The sequence below is a fragment of the Camelus ferus genome, chromosome 16 (genome assembly GCF_009834535.1).
Source record: "Camelus ferus isolate YT-003-E chromosome 16, BCGSAC_Cfer_1.0, whole genome shotgun sequence".
NCBI lineage: Eukaryota > Metazoa > Chordata > Mammalia > Artiodactyla > Camelidae > Camelus > Camelus ferus.
In genome coordinates this window covers 33,140,341-33,162,711 of record NC_045711.1, presented here as the reverse complement: position 1 = coordinate 33,162,711, position 22,371 = coordinate 33,140,341, and the positions used below count along the sequence as shown (strand labels likewise).

General features: G+C 40.3%; 1 protein-coding gene across 4 annotated transcripts in view; it reads left to right on the top strand.

The window, feature by feature from the left end:
* The window catches only part of MAP3K3 (mitogen-activated protein kinase kinase kinase 3), a 58,435-nt gene that overhangs the window by 2,928 nt on the left and 33,136 nt on the right, over positions 1–22,371 (top strand). For 2 of the 4 annotated variants that reach the window (XM_032457107.1, XM_032457106.1), the window contains exons 2-5: positions 4,967–5,088; positions 6,738–6,830; positions 15,855–15,895; positions 22,117–22,216. In XM_032457107.1, the coding sequence (XP_032312998.1) occupies positions 4,967–5,088; positions 6,738–6,830; positions 15,855–15,895; positions 22,117–22,216 (356 nt within the window). The remainder of the gene's footprint in view (positions 1–4,966; positions 5,089–6,737; positions 6,831–15,854; positions 15,896–22,116; positions 22,217–22,371) is intronic. The other 2 variants (XM_032457109.1, XM_032457108.1) reach the window with 1 other exon arrangement.

Genomic DNA, 22,371 nt, shown 5'->3' with positions numbered 1-22,371 from the left:
CTCCTAGTTTTAGTAATTACAGTGGCAAAGGCTGTTAATAACACCTAAGATTAATTTGCTAGTGTTTATTTGGATTCTTTATAAGTGCAATCTAAAATTTAGTGGGAAGTATTACTGAAAAATATGCAACAACTTGGAAATGTTACAGGAAATGATCCTGAGCTGAGTTTAGGATTTAGGATAGTGTTGTTCTGGTTTGCTAACTTGGTTTGAAGTCAGAATCATTGTGATTTACAGATACCGTGTGTTTGTAGGGTCCAGGGCTTTTGGGAACTCCCAGTTAAACTAGTCTCAATTTACTTTGGCTAGAATCTGGCCACCTGTGTAGACTCTAAATAGTTAGCAGTTGTTTTGATTGAAATTGGGATCACAGTTTATTAAATCAACATGGCTATGTCATGATATTTTATGAAATGATGGTTGGATGTTAAAAATGAATTGTAGATACTCATAAAAAGTAAGTGTTGGTTCATTGAGCATTACGTAGGGGACTACATACAGGACAAGAAGCAGTTTTCTTGATTCTGACTATGTAAGCTATTTATTTTTTTGCCCATTTACTGGGCATTTCTTATGTGTCAGATACGGTGTTTGCTCTGTACCTGTATTTATCCCATCTTTAAGAAGTTATAGTTAGGTAAGGTGAACCAGAGCATATAAACAAGTAAATGCAATGAGGTGTTATAGGTACTTTGTCAAAACTGTAAAGTTTACAGGAGGGAGAGACTAATTCTGTTGTTTTGGGATTGACATACTTTATCCTGTGGTCCCAGACCTTTAAGGTTAATTTCATTAAACATTAAAATAAAATATGATGGTGATGTACTGATTCTTATGAGGAAGCAGTAGCTTAGTTTGTAATATGTATTTTTAAATTTTAAGTCATCAGTTAATACTGAAGGGCTGTTATATCCCAGAAACAGAAAAATAAACACCAGAATTTGACTTTGAGATCTAGTAAAGGTTCAACCATGTCCTTGAAGAAAAATATGTTTCTTGTGAATTGAGTATCAGACCTTTTTGCTTATACTTACTATGAAATGATGTTTTCCCAGGTATGGATAGGGTGGAGGCAGTGGGAGTATGAGAAATGTCATGAAGAGTAAGATAGTAAAATCTGACTCACAAACACTCTAAAGCACAGGACCTCCTGGGTGAGCACCGTTATCGGGCAAGTTGGCAGAGCTGGGGAGAACACGGGGGAGATGAAGAAATAACATTTTTTATCAAGTGAAGACGAAGATGAAATTTGGGGTTTGTGGATATGGAAAAGAGAGAGTGTCTGGCATCATGCAGAACAACAATGTTTATCAAAGGACATGTTTCTGGAAACTTTTCTGGTTTTTAGCCAAGGAAATTCATAAGTGGGAGTGTCTTAAGACGCTGCTTTTAGATAGAAGTAATAGCTCCGTCTGGAAGAGTGACTTCCTGCTGGAGCTTGTGAGAGAGGCGTGTGTTGCCTGACAGCCCCCATGCTATAGGTCAGGGTATCCGGAGAAGAAAAAGTACATGCCACTGGATAATTACAGATAACTGACTGCTTAAGCGCTTCTACTTTTCAAGCCTGAACTGTAAACTTTATTTCGTAGATCCCTTCTTTTCTTTTTCCTATGACTTCTCTTTCCCTCTAGATTCTTAATTTCCTCTATGCCTCTTCTTGGTAGCTTTTAGATATGTCAGACCACCCCCATCCTTAGAGAAATCTTTTCAAGGCTATAGCATACTATTACTTCTGCATCAGCTTGTTCACCTGTTAAGTTCGTAAGTGAATTGATTTCCACTACTTCGAATTTTCTTTTAATCTCCAGCTTCTTGATTCCCTGTAAAATTTTGTTTCTACCTCTACTATCCTATTGGATCTGCCTGGCCTACCCCTGCCTTGGCTTTTCTTTGGTCTTAGCTTCTTTTTTTCCCCAATCCTCTTAAAGGCTTCTCTGCCAACATACCTTCTTCCTACTCTACTCGATAGGATTACTACTCACTGAGGATCAGTCCCTGACCCTCTTTTCTTTTCCTCTACCGCTCACTTCCTTTCATGTCCCTTCTCCTTGGTTCATTTGTAAAGCTCTCCTGCATAGCTGGATCAGCTTGCTTTTCTGAAAGAATCTTTATTCTGTAAAATCATCTACATAACCTCTTGCTACTCACTGTAAAAAAATTTTTTTAACATATGTGTGTATATGTATTCTGGCTTGTATATTGTCTAATTTAGTCTCTTTATTTGTATAACCTTGTATTTATGTGTTATCTTTTTACCCCTAGAGTTTGAATACCTTAAAGTACCTTAAACTGTCTAGTGTATAATACATGATAGTTATTTAGTAAATGGTTGTTAATGATTAATAAAAATTCAGAAATAAAATTAAGTATTAAGGTACATTAAATGGCCTCCGGTCTTTCCCCATTAACCTTTTTTTCCACTGATGATGATAACAGCCAGCATTTTTTTAGCTTTACTACGTTATTAGGTACCATGTGGAATAATTTGTAAGCTTTTTTCCCCGCTTAACTCTCACAGCAGCTCTGTGAAATAATGCTTTTATTACCTCCATTTTACAGATGAGGAAATTGAGGTTTAGAGAGAAAAAGTGATTTTATTTAAGGCCTCCTTAAATCCAGGTCTTTCTGACTCCAAAGTCCATATAACTAACTACTGCACTCTATGAAAGCCGACATTTGTTTTTAACAGGTTTGTTTGCTTTTATTTCTTAAGGAATGCATACAGTAACGCTGATAATTCAGTTAAAAATCTCAATCCAGGAAGAAATGCCTAAAAGAGCCACTTGATTTACTTCCTGTCTTTATCCATGTCCTCAGTTTGAAGTATCAGTTTAAGAACCTGTCTAGAAATGTACTCACGTTTTACACAAAGTTAGATTCTGTACCCCTGTTTCACTTGAGTCAGTTGTCCTGGATTTCAGGAGATAACGCTAAGCCATTCCTCTGGTATGTTCTCAGCACTTGAACTACCAAACAAGTTTATCCATTAAGTAATGCCAGGAATTGGTTAGCTTCCTGGAAACAGAATTTGTCAACCTGATAAACCAGCTCTTGTAATAGCATCATCTCATACAAAATTAGAAACGATTTCTCTAGTCATACTTGTCATGGATTTGATTTGAAAAGCATGTGTGTGTGTCTGTGTGTATGTATGCAGAGCCATCTTGATTCCGTATCTGAGCTAAGACAACTGAATTCTCAATTCCAAGGGTAGTTATAGTAAAAACTCCACGAATTCTGCTGTTAGGACTATCACTGGATGCTCCTCAGAGAACATCCACCTAGTTGTAATCATACTTATAGTGACTCCAACAATTTACTGTTACAGTTGGCCCAATAATTTTATACATATAATATTTAGTGACATATAAGCCAATTTAATATATAAGCTTACACACACACACACACACACACACACACACACACACACACACACACACACACACAGCCAATTGTCCTAGCTTAGCTGTTATGCTCTAGTTTTTAAATCTTGGTGGGAGGTAAAAAACAAAACAAAACAAAACAAAACAAAGCAAGTTCCCTTTCTTTAAGGAGCCTATAGGTAAATTTCTAGAAAATATAAAATAATTGATGGGATATATGTGTTTTAATTTTGGTAAATGTCTTTCTATAGGTACCTATTTCCTCCTCATTCCTTATCCCATTTACCGCATTCTTTTGGTGCTACAGTGATACCACTCTCATACTTTTGTATTTATTTTGAAGTAAAATCAATTGGGAAGCTACTCTACTTGTGTTTCCTGCAAGTCTTGAATCTAATTTTGTTTTTCTGAGCAGGCAAAAATCTCTTCATGGGCACCCTTCTTCCTTTCCTGCCCCTCCTCAGAGGGCATGTGGGGCACCTGAGCAAATTTGGTCTAGGAGGAAAGAGGCAAATAATACCATTTTATTTCCTATACTTCATGCTGCTCTTTCCTTTTCACGAGGTGTTAGAATATTTCCAAGAGACAATGATAAAAGGGCAGAAGATAGGCACACTCTTTGGGTGGAATCTTCTATACATCTTTTAAGGTGTGCCCCAAGTCCCTAAGTGACTCACTTGTCACTAAAGCAAGTGTAACGACTCATTCTTCATGTCCCTTTGCAGAGCAAGTGATTTATTTTCAATTCCCCATTGCTATTTGAGCACACAAGGATCTCTTGATGGACCTGGGAGAATTTTGCAAAACATGGAATTGGGCTGGTATAGTTTCTGGGTTATGGCCAGTTGTCTTCAATGCATGAGAACTCTAGTGCTTATGCTATTTCAAGAAAGGGGGATTAAAAGTAATGCCAGTCAGGCAGAGACAATGCATTGCTTCGCCAGTTAGGGAAGAAAAACAATAGAACTGCCTTTTGACTTCCCTGTGGGAAGCAGAAAGCCTGTAAACTTGTTAATTGGGAGACAGGCATTTAAAGGCTAGGCTTGTAAAACAACTTCTTTTCAAAGCAGGGACCTGCGGTCCTTGTTTGTTACCTTTTAAATATGCTCTTCTACATATGATGCATTAAGAATAAGTCTGTGACTAACTCTGTTCCCTAATCAGCTCTCCATGAATTCATCTTTTCACTCAGTACTCTGTTACACTGTGTTGTGGTGTTCTTCACTTCACTCCAACTTTTCGTCTATTTTTCCTGGTTGAGTTTCTCTGGCACTGGAAGAATTGCTCTGTTTAGCACCTCCCTTTCCCCTGGTGAATTGGTAGATATTGCTGCCAGAAATGATCGGAGAGCTGTTAAGAATTCATTAAAAAAAAAAAAAAAGAAGAATCCATTAAAATTCAAATCACCATAGTCTGACCTCAGTTATCTACTTTTCAAACATATCAAATGCATGTGATTATAGTTGACAGGGTCTGTCATTTCACCCTGGCAGAACTCCCTGAGTATTAGTCATATAAGTTGTTGAAGAACTTTTCTAGTCTGTGTTAAAGTGTCTTAGCCCATGTGCTCTCTTTCTTTGCAGATGAACAGGAGGCATTGAACTCAATCATGAAGGATCTGGTGGCCCTCCAGATGAGCCGACGTCCCCGGGTGCCCGGATATGAGACCATGAAGAACAAAGACTCGGGTCACCCAAATAGGCAGGTGTGTGCAGCCATGGCTGACTTAACTAAATTTGTTGGGGAGCAGTTTTCAGGTGGGAAGTATGTGAGAAGCTGGTGATACTCTAATACCAGGCTTGAATGCCATTGGCCCCTTCCTTTCACAGTCTGTTAAATGGTAAGTGATGTATACCAACCAGGTGTAGGTCATGATCTGGAGTCCCAGTGCCTCATGCATCTGACTGTGTGCATAGTGTTTCAGCTGTGGAGAATAAGCGTAATTTCTTCACTAATTATGGGGACATTATTCATATAATTTTTCCTTTACTAATTATTTGGCAAATATTTTATCCAGATTCACGATCCCTAACTTAGAAAGTATTTAGCTATCTTACAGTATATACTTAGGAAAATTAATTGATTTTAGTATTAATTATGTAAAACATAATTTGGAAGAAAAATTTATTTAATGAAACATATATTCTAAAGGTAACAATGCGTGATTTTGTTATTGTTTATTTTGTGATTGTAGTTGTTACTCCTCATTAACTCAGGTAGTTGAGAGTGCCTGTTTTATTGAGAGTTGTGCTCTTTAAGAAAACAGTTTCTATTTTGTTAACATTTAAACTTGTACACTGGTGAGAACCTTCTTCTCCCCTCCAGTGTCATTTACCTCCCTCTTCCTGGGTCCTTTGGCCGGCAGAGAGGAGTGAATGATGGTGAGCTTTACTTCCCAGTGGGTATCAAATGTTTGTGTGTGGTGTATTTGATGAAAATTTGCCCGTGAAATCCTCCCTTGTGGTCCTCCCCATTACCAGCTAAGCTTCTCTCCATTATCAGCTAAGCGTCTGTCTCCTCATTTGCACCTTGTCTACCAATTCTTCAGAAGGACTCTTAGTTTCTAGAGAAAGTATAAGGGCCTAGAACTTTTTCTGTCTGAAGTCTGCTAGATATAGCCCCTAGAGTATTTCCTGCCTTCAGGAAAACTAGAGACCCTGAGTTCTTTTGTTTCTGTTATAACAGACAGAATGGTTTAGAAAGCTGCTTTCATTTTGTGTGGTTACCATACAGAATTGGGGGAACAACAGAATAAGGCCCATTCTTACACTGTTCTTATACATTATTCTGATTGTGTGGGTTCTCCTTTGCTGTAACTCATTTCTATTCAAAGCTGCTTTTGGAAGGAGCTTTACCAGAAGTGAATCCCCTCCCCCACGTTTGAGCCTAATGACCTCACTTTCCTTCCTGTCTTCCTATGTGGAGTGTGCTTGCTAGCGCTGCTTCAGTCAGCTGATCTTTTTCCAAATGGGACTATTAGCGTAGGTATCAGTTAGGAGGTGAAAAGGGGAAACTTTCTTGAGTTGAAAGGCCCAAAAAGACCAGGTAGAGAAGGGAGGGCGGTGGAGTGGTCTCTGATTATTCCCTGAAAGGGGATTACCTTTTAGGAATCCTAATTCGAGCAGAAAAGCTATTATAAGAAAAGTCCTAATCTTTTACTGTGACTGCTGCTGTGTTGTTGGAGTGAAGGCAGTGTTTATGGAGGTAGAAGGCTGTGAAAAGGATTGACTAGTGTTAGCAAGTAATCTTAAGAGGTACTAACTATTTGGACCCATAGTTGACTTGACTATCATCATTTTTTTTCTGTTGCATGAAGAATACAAATTATTAACCTCAGTTTTTTTGTTTTTAAAGAAAAAACACAACAGCAGCAGCTCAACCCTTCTGAACAGCCCCACAGTAACAACAAGCTCATGTGCAGGGGCCAGTGAGAAAAAGAAATTTTTGGTAAGGAACGAAATTACTCGTTAAAACTAAAATGTGCTTTTAAATCTGATACTAGTGCTGGAAGAGTGTGGAATTCATTTCCTGGACAAATTGTTTTAGTGGATTTATAGGGAGCACTGGTTACTCATTACCTATGTTCTGTCACTGTTTTTCACAGCAGTATTACTTATAAGTGGCCCTCTGTCAGTGCTGTCCAGTAAACTTCTGTGATGACAGAAATGGTCTAAACTTGTGCTGTCCAGTGCAGTAGCCACTAGCCACATGTGGCTATTGAGCAACTGAGGAACTGAATTTAAATTTTTATTTAGTTTTAATTAATTTAAACTTAAATAGTCACATGTGGCTAGCAGCTATTATCTTGGACAGCACAACTTTATTATATATTATATAAGGGACTATTGGTTTGTTGGGCAAGAAATTACGTACATGCTTGGAGATGTGTAATGATTCATTGGTACATTCACTCCTCCATACAGGTCATGAATTTCTACGTATTGTGATAAGCTTATCAATGGGAATTCTATAGATTCTGTTCCAGGAACATAGGAGTCTGGGGGGGAAGATGAAGCTGTGGAACTAGCATGGCTGTTTAGAAATTGAAGCTCAAAGTTTTATGCTAATATTGGGTAAAAGGGCAATGAAAACGTCCAAATAGCTTCTCCCCTTAGTAAAGCCAAGGCTGTAGAAGTGTCTCTCCTGGGAAGTATAGCAGATGTTCAGCTGCTGACCAGGAGTAGTATTCTTCAGCAAAATCCTGAAAGCAGGAGAGAGAAAGTCTCGGTGAACGCATTTCCAAGGAAGGATGGGGTGAGCTATGTGGGTAGTGGGAACATTTGTGGGGAGAGGTGTTTACAGCTTAATGTAATAAAAAGAGCCCAGCCTAAGAGTCTCAAGATGTTAATAATCTGTTAACATAGGACTTTATAGTTTACAGAGTGAATTCACGTTTTTTCATTCTTGTTTTTGTTGCTTGGGCCTGGGATAGGATTGAATAGTTTTCTCCATTACCAGTTCTTCTGCCAGAAGGTCATGCTTAGGAGAGAGGAATGAAAGATCAACACCTAATTTAAATGGCTAAGAGATGCCAAATTTGTCTGAGAAATGTCAAATTGGGCTAAAGATTGAAATTGCAGAGACCCAGTTGAAAATAACCAAGTATTTTGGCCAGCAGGAAAGGTGATTTGTTCAGGGAGAAGATGGCGCTGGCAGAGGCAAGCAGCACTCCAGTGTAAGGTGGCGGAGCTGGGATTGGCATAACTTCATGGGGCTCAAGCTTGGCGCAGCAAGGAATGCCAGAGGAGCTGGCCGTTCATTGACAGAATTGTTGTGAGCTGAGGCCTGGAAAACCTAATTTAATATCTCTGCTTGGCAAGACTCCAGACATTCTCTTCCCTGAGTAAACAGGCTAGGTAATTAATTGAAAAAGAGAATGTATTTGAGAAGAGCTAAGCATTCTGAGCAGCTGTGGAAGTACATGGGCACGAGGTGCTCGGTTATCCAGTGATGTGCTGGGAGGTAGGATCTGTGTTCTCTGTGCTCTCCCACCTGGACATTAGGTCCCTGGAAGCCTATAACCTGGTTAGAGCTGGCTGCACATTTTTAGCTGTATGGCACATCCTAGGTGTAGCTGGGGCCTGTGGGTGGTTTTATAGGCCAGTGTGCAACATCTCTTTAGCAGTCATCAACTCCACAGTGCTTGATGGTGGACAGTTTAGTATAGTGAGAAGAGCACCAGGGTGGCAGTCATTGAATTGTTCATAATCCATTAATGTGGGATTTTACAATTTACAGAGTGCTTTTCAATAGTAACAACAACTTTAAGCATGTGTGTAATATTTTAAAGTTTACAAAAACACTTATGCAAAGGTATTGAGTAAAGCCAGGAAGCAAACCCGGCTCTTCTGACTCCTGGTCACGGTAATTTTAACATGTATAAGTCTGATAATCTTTCTAAACCTCAGTTTTTCCATCTGAAAATATAGACATAGTGCCTCCCTCTGAAAGTTACTGTAAGACTGTAGACAGAATATACAGCATTTTATACATTGTAAAATAATGTACAGATGTAAAGTAGTAGTGATTACATCACTTCTGTTATGTTCTGGCATTGTGGGTATGAGCTCTTGTGAACACTTCTAACCAGAACCATGCAGATTGTCATGGAACTGAAAGGGTTAAAAGTTTTCTACCTTTATTGGATTGTCATTACTGTCTGTCAGATGGACCTTTGTAGACTTCTGAAGCTAGCCAAATATATGAAAGTCCCAGTGGAGGAAGAAATAGAATCCTTATTTCCACGGATTCCTGCTTCCCTTGAATCTTATCAGAATGGTAGGTAGAGGCTTGAACAGAGCCCAGGGTCTGGGTCTGACCCTCCAGATGCTCACCAGTGGGTGCTTCACAGTGGAAAAGTTGCTTTCTTCATAGAAGGCATGAAGAGGGCAGGCTCTTGGCCATCAGTTCTAGAGGAGAATTCTATGAGCTGTTCCTCCAGCAGGGTCAGTATTGAGCAGACTATCTTTTGCTTTTACTGTGATAGACCTAACTCTTCAGGACTTCCCTTTCTGTTTCAAAGGATGTGATTAGATAGGCTGGCTAGTTTGAAAATAAAACATAATGCAATATACAAGCCTCATGTTCTGTTTGGTAAGGGGTTCCCTTTTTTTGTGGTAGTTTATTAAGTATCAACAAATAACTAATACACCATTCAATCATTGATTCATTCAAACACTCGCCAAGTCCCTACTGCATGCCAGGCACAATGCGAGGACTGGGGACATTGAAAGAACTAGGGCAGAGAAGAAGGTGGCTTTATAATCATCTCTTCCACTGATCTCTTAGGACTTTCCTGAGTCATACAAGTAAAATTATTCTTGTTCCCCCTCCTTTTTTTCTTCTCATTTATTTACTGTCTTTGGGAAAATAAGGACTCTAGAGCCAAAGATGTGGGAGCCATCAAAGGTCTGTAGCAAATATAGGGAGAGGGAGTACTACAGAATCAGAGACAGGGTACCAGAGGGGATGGTTAGCTGGGGCTTTGCCAGTCAGAGGTTCACAAACCTTTGTTGAATAAACACTTTGATTTGTTTGGACTCTTTGGAACCTTCTTGGGTTACATGTTCAGTTACTGAGTTCAAACTCTGAGAAGGTCATTTCTACTGAAGTTTGGCATTATCGTTGTTTAGTCTTGTTACTGCCTGCTGAGTCCCCAGATCTATAGCTCAGCCTGGAGCCTGCACTGTCCTTCTCCTGGGCGTGGCTCTCACTCTTCCTTTCACCAGCTTGGCTCTGGTGGGCAGGCATCTTGAACCTGCCTAGACCCGAATTTTGTACTAGAACTTCTTTCTCAGCAGCTGTGGCACCTCTCCATTCAGTTCAGCATATGCCTATGCTATACTCAGGCTTCTGAGACAAAATAAATATTAGTATTGCTCCCTGTACCCTAGGAGTCATGCAGTCTTTTTGGAAATGAGAAACATGTGAAAACAAGAAACTGAGGTAGGATGTGACTATGCCTAAATATACGGTACAGATACTGAGGCTACAGGAGGCCAGGAAAGTGAAAGAGGAGCGTGGGCCGAAGGAGTTGTGGAGTCCTGTCTGGAGGAGGTGGCAATGGCACTAGACTGTGAAGAATGTGTGAAAGGTTAGTTAGGTGGAAAGGAGGAAGTGTGGCACTCCAGGTCAGGAAACCTTGTTAAAGGCCTGGGGAAAGGAATGTATATGGCACATTTCAGGAAATAGGGTGTCCATTGATCTGGCTGGAGGGAGGGTTTCCGTGGAGAACAGATGGTGTGAGATGGTTAGGTAAATGGAGTGGACTTAAATTCCAGAGGGCTTTCAATGATAGTTGAGAATTTAGACTTTATTCCATAGGTCGTGGGTATCATTGATTACTTTTTGAACAAAGAAGGGATGTGGTGAAAGTGGTGGTTAAGATGATTTAGACTGTGGAGGAATGTAGAATGTGCGGCAAGAGGGGAGCCAGGAAGCACAGAAGCTGCTTCAGGAACTCAGGATTGAAGGGGAGAGGGCTCAGCGAGAGTAATGGCCAGGAGAGAATGGGAAGCAGAGTCTCACGCTGGGATCCCTTGAGAGGAGAATTGGAACTTGCTGTCTGGCTGTGAGGAAGGGAAAGGAAGGAAAGAATCAAGCAGAACTCAGAGGTTTGAGCCTGTAGCCAGTGTGAGAAATGGCAACACTGAGAAGGCAGACTAGTTTAGGTGGGTAGTTGATGCATACACACATGGTAGGGTTGAGCTTGTGGTTACAGTGAAGGACTCTGAGACTGTGTGTGTGGCTTTTGCAGGTGCACAGTCACATATCTGCAGTTCTGAAATCCAGAGAGTACTACAAGCTAAAAGGGTGGTTGCTGCTGGGTTTTGTTGGTTTGTTTAATTTGCAGCAGACTCATTTGGCAACAGAATTTGCCTAAACAGACTCAGGGTTGTTTATAATCTTTACTTATTCCACTTACTGTGAATAGTCACACTTTTCTCTATAAAAACTTGTGTTGGCTGTGTTAACAAATAAACCCTAAATCTTAGTGACTTTACACAACATGTTCAGCACAGAGAGGTGAGGACAGTGCTCCCACACTCCTGGGTTCCTGATTGGGGGTGGCTCCACTGACCTGGAGCACGTGGCTGCCAAGGAAGAGAGTACAGAAGTCAGTTCTGTTCCCAGCTCTTGGTCAGAACTAGTTACAAAGCCCCAGGCTAACTTCAGGAGAGGCTAAGCAATGCAGAGACGTGCCCGGAATACCCGCGAGCGCTCGGGCCTCTGCTGTGGGAGTGCTGCCCAGACACCCTCTCCCTGGGGGAGGCGTCACTTAATGTAGAGAACACATACCACTACCTCTCTAGACCCAGATGTGCGTTCTGAGACACTCGTGGCCCCAGAGGTTTTGGCTGAAGGGTAATGGACCTGTATTATCATTGATTGAGCACTTACTTTGTGTCAGGTACTCTTCTCATATCTTTACCCAGTCATTTCACTTAATTATTTTGATAACTCCATGAGATAGATACTATCACTATTTTCACTTTACAGATGAGGAAACTGACTCACAGAGATTAGTAACAAGTTCAAGGTTACAATAAGGAGGTTGTAGAGTTAGGATTTGAAGCTAGGTAGTTTGACTCTAGTGCTGTATTCCTAACAATGACTTATCTGCCTCAAATATGTGGCAGACAGATGAGGTTTTGCTAGAAAAATTGGGACTGGACATAGAGATTTGGGAATCTTCTGTTTAGAGGTTGCTTCATATTTTAAAAAAATTCCTTCTGAGGAGAGGATGTGAGAAGAGGGAGAGAAATCCAGGGGCCAAAAGTCCAAACATTGAGGAACAGTCACATGTTGGGGGAGGGGTGGGAGAAGGCATGAGGAAGAGGAATCGGCAAAGAAGCAGAAGTGGTTAGAGTGGTGGCAGCTCCCTGGGTTGGGGTGGAGTCACAGAGGCCAAGGGGAGGGAATCTCATGACAGAGGTTGTGGCCACCAGTGCGAAATGCCTCAGAGAGGCCAGGAGGATGGTTGGCAGGGAGGAATTGAATCCAGTTGTCTTTAGCTGAACTTTCTTGTCCATGGCTTCTTCTAGTCACTCTGACACGGTAAACTGAGATTTAGGAACTAGGCAGATTTGGGCACACCATGTGGTACTTGGAAGTCAGTCATGGGCCTGCACCTGAAAAGGCTGTTACCACGTCAGACAAGGGATTCAAAGTCTAGGCATCTTTGCTTTCACTGCTTACTAATCATAGGCTAGATTAGTCTTGAGTAAGAGTGATTTGTGGCTTGAGGCACAAGTTTGATTCCCTTTCTGACTAAATTCATGTAGAATAGTATTTACATTATGGCCCATTGTGAAATAGATTTACTTCCTTCAGTCCCACAAAGGGACAGAGGGGATTCCTTCATTGGTGCATCTGAATATAGTGTCCCAGTTTACGGAAGAGAGCTATGTGTTTTTTATTACTATTAGAAAATTAGATAAAAATCAGCAGAGGAATAAAAAATGTTTTCAATCAACACAGGGGGAAAAAACTAAGGAAATCTGCATGAACTATGGACTTTATTTACTATATCAGTATGGGTTAATTAACTGTGGTAAGAAATGTACCATACTAATGTGTGATAATAGGGGAAACTGGGGTTGGGGAGGGGGAAAAGGGTATATGGTCACTCTCTGCTCTATCTGCTCAATTTTTCTGTAAATCTAAAAATTTGGTCTAAAAATACAATCTATTAATAAAATAATAATGAGAGCTCCACCAAGTTTATGCCAGGCTGTGAGCAGGAGTAGGTGAAAGGATGTGGTAACCTACTTACAGGGACGGGCAGGACTGTAAACTGCGTGGAGCACTTGAAATGGTCCAGAGCTAGTTGTGGAACTGGATGGTGGGATGCTGGAGATGGCAAGTCACTTCGTGGTAGCGTGTCGCAGGCATCATGTTTTGGAAGGCCCTTGCCATGGGAAGGGCTTAGCATTTCAGGGGAAGGAGAAAAAAAAGACAGTGAAAAAACTGCTGTCACTCGTCCATGCCTTGAATCTATGTGATAATCTCCTCTGCAGCAGTGTCCATCTTTCTGCTCAGGTGCCTGTGCATATGCAGGTGCATACACACATGCACACACACACCCACACTCACTCTCTCACCAAGAATGTAGACCGGATGGGGCACAGTGCCTTTCCATTTCAACTCCTTCATCTTCATCCACTCACAACCTCAGCCAAAGCCTCCCCTACTGGTTCCCCAGGCCTCATTGCTTCCTGCATGACTGCTACCCTGATCTCCTGATTTTGACTCCATTATTACTTCATCTCCTCCATGATTTCTGAAAAGTAAGGTCTCAAAAGATTCTTTTATAGTTTCTTTCACTGCTCCCATTGAAGCCCTGCATCTGTGAGTAAAATAAACCTCCCTTGCCTGTGTGACACTTAAGTTGTAGCATATTTGGGCTTCCAGGGTTCGAATCTTGGTTCTTCTCTTAAAGCATTGTGATCTTGAGAGGACTGATATAACTTCATTGTAACTCAGTTTCTCCTGGAAAATAGGGTTAGTTTAATCAATATATGCAACATGTTTAGAACAAGATTTAGTATATAGTATATGCTCAATAATTGTTAGCGCTTGTCATATTATTGTTAATGGATAAAGTGGTCCATATATTACATCAAAGGATGAGAGCTGTATCAGGGCTGTTATTTTGAAGAACTGTCACATTGCAGCCTTGCTCCTCAGGGGAGCTTTGCTGTCCACTATTTGGTATGTGAACTTTTCAGGGATATGAAGTTCATTGAGCCTCTATTTCCTTGTCTTTAAAATAACGGGTTAGAGGATGTACTCATATTTTAATTTAGTGACCCTTTAGCTGTGTTCTCGGAACCCCTAGGAGGTTCTCGAGAACCTATCAGAGGGTCCATCAGGTCAAAACTATTTCGTAATAATGCCCTTTTCACCCTCATACTCTTAGGAACGTAGAGTTTTCCAGAAACTGCATGATGAGTATTATCACAACAGTTTGAAAACAGAAGCTGATATGAGAATCCAGCTGCCTCCTATTAAGCCATGCGTTAAAGAGATTTGCATTCTCTCACTTCACTTTTTAAAAAACATACAGTTTTTAAATTAAAATGTATTTATGTTAACATGTAATGACTTTTAATTATTTTTAAATGAATAAGATAAATTTGAATTTTCTCAACTTTAATTTCTGATATGGCAAATATCAGTAGATACAATCTACATAAACAAAAGCTCTTTGGGGTCCTCAATAATTTTTAGAGTGTAAATTAGAACCACTGGTCTAGTTCTTGACTGGAAGAGAAGTGTAGCCCCCCAAATCTCTTGGGAAAAAGAAGTCCTTTGTGCACCCACCCTACCTGTCAGCTTTCCCTTTTCTGTTGTTTTCTCTGTCTGCTCTGTGTTCTTCATCTTCAAATACTCTGAAACCCTCTTCTTTCTTCCAAACCACACAATCTCTTAATTTGTCTATCTCAGTATAGTTTTCACTATACAGAATTATAATGATATTCATCACTGACTATGAACTCTTTCTTACCTTCATGTTTATTACTTGTTGGTTTCCTAACAATCTTAGCTTTCTTTTTCTCTATACCTGTTCTTTTCTTCTGTGAAATCTCTTCCCTTCTCCTGTCATCTTTAACGCCTCAGGATGTTTGTTTGCCCTTCACAGTATCTTTTCCTCCTTGATTTGTTACTTAACATTCTAACACTTCTACTTCCTCTTATTTCAGATACTTGCACCCAACTCTTTTCATATACCAACCTTTGCTTGTCACTGGGCTACAGAAGCAAGATGGACATGATTCCTGTCCTCCTGGAGCTTAGAGGGTACCCATGATGGACATTTAGGCTAAAGCTGGGGGCAATTATAAGGTATTTGTCCAGGGTCACACTTTACGCCCACTGAGGGTAGCCTTGAAGGATCATGGAAATTATCAGTAGCAGCAGCAACTTATCACTCGTCTACGATGTATTTGGTATTTTACTTACATTTTCTTTTTTAGTTCTCATAGCAACTGTGCAAATTGTGTTTAGGCCTACTCTAGATGGAAAAACTAAGACTCACAGAGGATAAGTTACTTGCTTGTGGTCATATAGCTAGGAAGTATCAGTATTAAGATTTCTTTTTCTGTTTAGTGACATCAGCCAAGAAGGAAAAGTATCCTGGCCAGGAGGCAGTGATATGGTGGGAGAGAAACTCCAGAGCCAGTTATGGGAACAGAGAGTGTGAACTTCCAAATGGCATATCAGAGCAGAGGACCTGAGCTGGGGCAGCCACCTGGGGATCTTGTCCCAAGAGCTTTATTGCCCCTGAGGTTAGAACTGGAAGGCTACAACTCATTGGAAGGAATGCCTGTCCGGTAGAGAAGCTCCAACAGGGGCCATCAGGGATGTTTGCCTGATGTTGCTAAAGGACTGCCTGAGGCTTAACCTGGGAAGGGCGGGAGTGACACAAGCCAGAGAACCCCCGTAACCTGTTTATCATTTCTTTGGCAGAGTGACGTCAGAATCAAGTTTGAGCACAACGGGGAGCGGCGGTAAGTCTGCCTTCTTATCAGTGGTTGTGTTCATGTGTGCTGCATTCCTCAGAAAGCGTTCAGCTTGTGGAAGCTGTTTCCCTGGAGTGATTCCCCATGGGGCCACTGGCTGGGTAATGGGGTTTATTGGGCATCAAGGGGAAAATTTCACTCTTGGCTTGGCCTATCAATTGAACTTTGTTTCTGGTCTTCGAATTGGAAGCCAACTGTTAAGGTTTTACTCTTTTGCTCTTATTCTGCTACTGTGAGATCTGCCATTTTACTCAGGGAGGAAGTCAGGACTCCAGCTCTACTGAGTCATGGCTTCCAGACACACTGACACTGTGCCACCGGTGGGCACCAGAGAGAGATGAGGGTTCTCCTGTGACGTGGTGCCATTCCCATTCCTGGGATTAGTGTCCCTGGTTTTGTCCCCATCAGGGGTCAGGCTGGTGAATTGAAAGTTTCCTTATAATGTGTCTAGATCATGGGAAACTGCAGCAATTCCCTCCACTGTGAAAGATTTCAGATCATTTGAAGACATAGAGAGAGGGCGTTTCTCAGTCAGTATATCTTACCTTGTCAGGGAAATGAAAGTAACGTTACAAAACTCTTCTTATCCTTTACTCCATTGTCAGTATTTAGTTTCTTGTAGAAAGTCAAGGCAGAAGTTCTCAGTGGAAAAAAATATGATTCCATTTAATTTCTCAAGTTATTTTAAGGAAGAACTTTAAGAAAGCATACAGAACTCCGGTCGTGGGATATATGAGACCCTGTGTATGCATGTGTGTGGCATGTATGCATGTAAGTATGCTTTTCGGTATCTGCTTCCCACTCTTTGCCTTTCTGTCCCATTGATAACCACCCCTCCCCCCTTCACACCCATGCCCCTAGCCCTTTTTCCTTGGCTTTGAGCATTTGGAGGGGCAAAGAGCATATCCATGAGGATAAGATCCTCCTACTTTACAAGTCCCACCAGAGGACCTTAGTACCTTCAAACGTTCTTGTACTGGTAGTTCTCTGCTGCTGGCATCTTTCAGCCCACTTTGAGGCTAGCTTCCCAGGAGATCTGTGGCTACTATTCTCCCTTAAAAAAGATACGTTCACGCTCCTGCAGGTTGTCAAAGTTTGCCCGATGGAAACATTGTGCAAAAGTGGTCTGCAGAGCCAGGTTCCTGCTGTTGCCGTGTGGCCTCTAGGGCTGTTACAGGCCTACAGGGAAGAAAGTCTTCTGAGCTCTGTCCCCAGTTGCTCATCCTGTGTCCTTCCAATAGCACGGAAGTTAAATTGTCACTTCATTGTTGCTGTTTTTCATACTTCTGACTCATACGTCTGACCTGACTGGGTTTTTGGAGGGATTGCCAAACCTGGAGCAGCAGAGAGTTTTCAGAAGTAGATATGAAATCAAAAGCTCAATTGTGTTGGAGCCTAATTACACAGTTACGCTCTCCTGAATTCCTGTTCCCAAAGTGGTATGCAGTTACAGTGAGCGGACTTACACTGAAAAAGTGTGTGTGTTCAGTTTTAGAGACACTGCCAGATCGAAACCACAAATATTTAAGGTGGTCAGGCAGGAATGGCCTTTTGAAGCCCTGAGCGGCAGTGTTGGTATCAAGGTTTTGAAAACTTTACATTCTCTCTTTATGGGGCTGTTTTCAGGAGCCACGGCATTTCACTGTTTGTGTACTATGTGTGGAATTGAGGACTTCATAGAGTTTGTATAGGGAAGCCAAGTTCAAGCTACTGTGTGCCAGACAGCTCTGGTTTCATGTATTTCATGTCTTAGGATTTTGTAGAGAATGTTGTTGTGGGCTTTCTTTACTTTTTACTGGGAGTGTAGATACTATCTATCTAAATGTTGTAGGCCCTTATAGAATTAGAATTGACAGAAAAGAGGAAAGAAATAGTGACTTTTCCCATTTGTCTTTGCCAAAAGTCTGTTCTGGTGGGCTGACTTCCCCTTGGCTTAGGAAGGCTGGGGACCAAACTCCTAACCCTCCTCCCTCTTAGCTCCAGGAGGATGGAAGAGGACTGTAGATTAGAATCTCCTTCCCTTCATGTCTGGACACTAATGGAGGTGGTTGTCCTGGGTGTTAGACCCCTCTTTGAAGCACTGGTCTAAAAATGCCTGTTATTCAATGTGATGGCAGCAGCTTAGATCTTATCAGACCTGGAAGTCCTGGTTTCTGATCTTGACCAGACATTTGGGCTGCTTTGAGGGACTATGAATGGCTTGTCACCAGGCTGAGTGCAGAGAGTTTATCTCTGAGCCTAATCTTTTCCTAATGGTGTGCTAGGGACATCTGAGTGGTCTCCTGGTATTTTATTCAGAAAGGTTGGCCCCTTTTGAACTGTTGCTGAGGTTCTGATGAAGGAGGTATGATTTACTATTAGGAATTAATAGAAAGCTGTTCTCTCAGAAGTATTCAGAAAACACTCATATCTAGACACTCAATCTAGATAGCACCTAATTATTGCTTAAGACAGTTGGTTTGAGGGAAAAAATATAAGGATCATAATATGGATGGATTTCCCAGTGAATATAAACTAATATATTCAATATAATTTTCAAAAATGAAAGGTAGTGATGGATGAAGGAAAAGTTGTAGAGAAATTATCTTCCTGGGATATTAGGCTTTGTGTGAAGGACAGATTATGGTTTATAGTAATATCCTATCAATGTTGTCCAATAGAACTTTCTGCTATAATGGAAATGTTTTACAGTAGTCCCTGGGTGTCTGAGGAAATTGGTTCCAGGACCCTCTGTGAATAGCAAACTCCTTGGGTACTTAAATCCTTTACGTAAAATGGCGTACTTAAACACAAGACAAGACACTGTAAACCTCCTAGAAGAAAACATGGGCAAAACATTTCTGACATAAATCTTAGCAATGTTTTCCTATAGCAGTCTACCCAAGCAATAGAAATAAAAGCAAAAATAAACAAATGAGACTTAATTAAACTTACAAGCTTTTGCACAGCAAAGGAAACCATAAACAGAACAAAAAGACAACCTATGGAGTGGGAGAAAGTATTTGCAAATGATGATACTGACAAGGGCTTAATTTCCAGAATATGCAAACAGCTCATACAACTTAATAAGAAAAAAACAAACAACCCAATCCAAAAATGAGCAGAAGACCTAAACGAGCAGTTCTTCAATGAAGACATACAAACGGCCAATAGGCACATGAAATAATGCTCAGTGTCACTGTATCAGAGAAATGCAAATCAAAGCTTCTAGGTATCACCTCACACCAGTCAGAATGGCCATCATCAGAATGTCCACAAATGATAAGTGGTGGAGAGGGTGTGGAGAAAAGGGAAACCTCCTACACTGTTGATGGGAATATAGTTTGGTGCAGCCATTATGGAAAACAGTATGGAGATTCCTCAAAAAACTAAAAATAGACTTAACATATGATCCAGTAGTCCCACTGGGCATATATCTGGAGTGAATGCTAATTCAGAAAGATACAATGCACCCCAGTGTTCATAGCAGCACTACATACAATAGCCAAGACATGGAAACAACTTAAATGTCCATCAACAGATGACTGGATAAAGAAGTTGTCATATACACAAACACACACACAGAGAAATACTACTCAGCCATAAAATAGAATAAAACGATGCCATTTGGAGCAGCATGGATGGACCTGGAGATTGTCATTCTAAGTAAAGTAAGCCAGAAAGAGAAAAATACCATATGATATCACCTAAATGTGGAATCTAAAAAAGAGACACAAGTGAACTTATTTACAAAACAAACAAACTCACAGACATAGAAAACAAACATGGTTCCTGGGCAGAAAGAGGGTGGGAAGGGATAAATTGGGAGTTTGAGATTTGCAGATACTAACTACTATATATAAAATAGATTTTAAAAGTTTATACTGTATAGCATAGGGAACTATATGCAATATCTTGTAGTAACCTATAATGAAAAAGAATATGAAAATAAATATGTATGTATATGTATGACTGAAACATGCTGTACACCAGAAATTGACACACTGTAAACTGACTATACTTCAAATAAAAAATTTTAATGGCACAATCTTTGCATATAACCTATGCACATCCTCTTGTATTCTTTAAATTTTATCTAGATAACTTAAATACCTAATACAATATAAACTCCACGTAAATAGTTGTAAATACAAGGTAAATGCTATGTAAATAGTTGTCAGCGTGCGGCAAATTCAAGTTTTGCTTTTTCGAACTTTCTGGAGGTTTTTTCTTTTGTTTTCATATTTTCTATCTGTGGATGTGGAACCTGCAGATATGGAGGGCTGACTATATAGTTGTGTTTTCCAACATACTAACCACTAGCCACATGTGTCTAGTGAGCACTTGCAGTGTGGCTAATAGAACTGAAAGAGCCAATTTTAAAAATTAATTTTAGTTAATTTGAATTTAAATGGCCACGTGTAGCTAGTGGCTACCATATTGAACAGCACAGTTCTAGATGATGAAGGGTTTTATGCTGCCCACTGATCTGAGCCAGGCTGACACAGAAGAACATTAAAGAAACTGGTCAGATTCCATTACAGTCCCATGGCTTAGATCCCTCTTTCCTGTGGCTTATTGCTTCTTCCAGAGCACTTCCCACTCTGGGGAAGGAGGGAACCAAAGAACTACACACTTCTTCCTCTCAGCAGGGAGGAAGGCAAGAACTATAGAGGCTCGTGGCTGAGTGCTGCTACTCCATCACACACTAGTCACATTTCATCCAGCCTAGGCATCCTGAGAGATGGAGGTGGCTTTAGTATACATTTTTCCCCATCACATTAAGCATCTTTTCATGTGTTTATTAATCATTCATAACTTTCCTGTGAATTGTCTCATCATATTCTCTGCCTACGTTTCTATTGGGTTGTCTTTTTCTTACTGATTTTTCCAGGTTTGATGTTTGTCTTCTTAACTTTGTTGATGGCTTATTTTGGCATCAAAAGTTTAAATTTTTGTTGTCAAATTTGTCTTCTTTTGGTTTTCTGTATTTTATATAATACTTAGGAAGACCTCTGCTCCAATATTTTTTTAATCCTATATTTTCTTTTATATATATTAGAGAGAAAGAATATATATGTTTCTTTCTGATATTTTCTTCTGTTTTGTTTATCTCTTTGCTTATTTTGGGAGGAGGGGGTAGGTAATTAGGTTTATTTATTTATTTATGTTTAGAGGAGGCACTGAGTATTGAACCCAGGATGATTTATTTAGTTATTTTTAGAGGAGGTACTAGGGGTTGAACCCAGGACTTTGTACATGCTAAGCATGTGCTCTACCACTGAGCTATACCTCCCTACCTATTTTTGTTTTAATTATTTAAATTTTAGAGTATGGGGTTGGATCCATATGAAATTGCCACTTTTGTACATCAAAATTTTTGACCATCTCCATTATCATATAGTTAAACCTACTACAGTGATTAGAACTTTTTATTAAAGAAATTTCAAACATACACAAAAGTAGAATATTATACTGAACTCCATGGATCTGTCACCCACCTTCGGTATTATCAACATTTTGCCAGCCTTGTTTCCTCTATCACCACTTTTACATTTTGTTGTGACATTTAATGACAAATCATTTTAAGGCCTCCTTCTTTGAACATGCTCTTATTCTACTCTCTATAGAAATTGTTCTTTGAACTGATCTGATGAGTCTTTATATATAGAAAAACATCAATATCAACACTACTTACATGCTCACATGTGTCACTGGTTAAGAAGACTGATCAGGCACATAACCAAGCTCAAGGGAAATTCCTGTGACTCTGTGGTAGGAAATGTCAATTCTGAGGAAATCAGCATTGAGATTCCTGTGGCATCTCTGAAATGGACAATGGAAATACCTTTCAAGTCCTGAGATTGAGTTGAGACCATTTTTTCAGGACTGCTGCTCCAATCTCCAGGTTTTCTTCCTAACAAGAGTCTTTGGAACATAGCTTTAAAATCCAGGTGTTCTGCTATGATACCGAACTGTTGTTGACAGAAAGATCTGAGCTAAACTGGTGGAACAATGGTTGGGATTGAGTACTGCTTGTAGGTACTACTGGCAAATCTGAGAGATGCTAAGAAGAAGGGTGAAAAGATAAAGGTAGATAAGAGAAGAAAAAGAATACAGAGAAAGAATTCTATGTTGAAAAAGAAAAGGAAGACATCACTCAGAAGCTGTAGCTTTCTAAATCCTGCATTTAAAATATACAATTAACCACACTTCCTACTCCTTTTCAGAATTATAGCATTCAGCCGGCCTGTAAGATACGAAGATGTGGAGCACAAGGTGACGACAGTATTTGGGCAGCCTCTTGATCTACATTACATGAACAATGAGGTAAGAAAGATGGATAGTGTGTGGACAAGGCAGGCACAGCTGCCTACCTTTTTTCTCTCTGCTTAACTGAGGATTTCCTAGTTTGTCCCTCCAGTATCGTCTGTTTTCATTTTCTGGAGCCTGTTTTCTTAATTCCAGTAATTCTGGGATTTCTG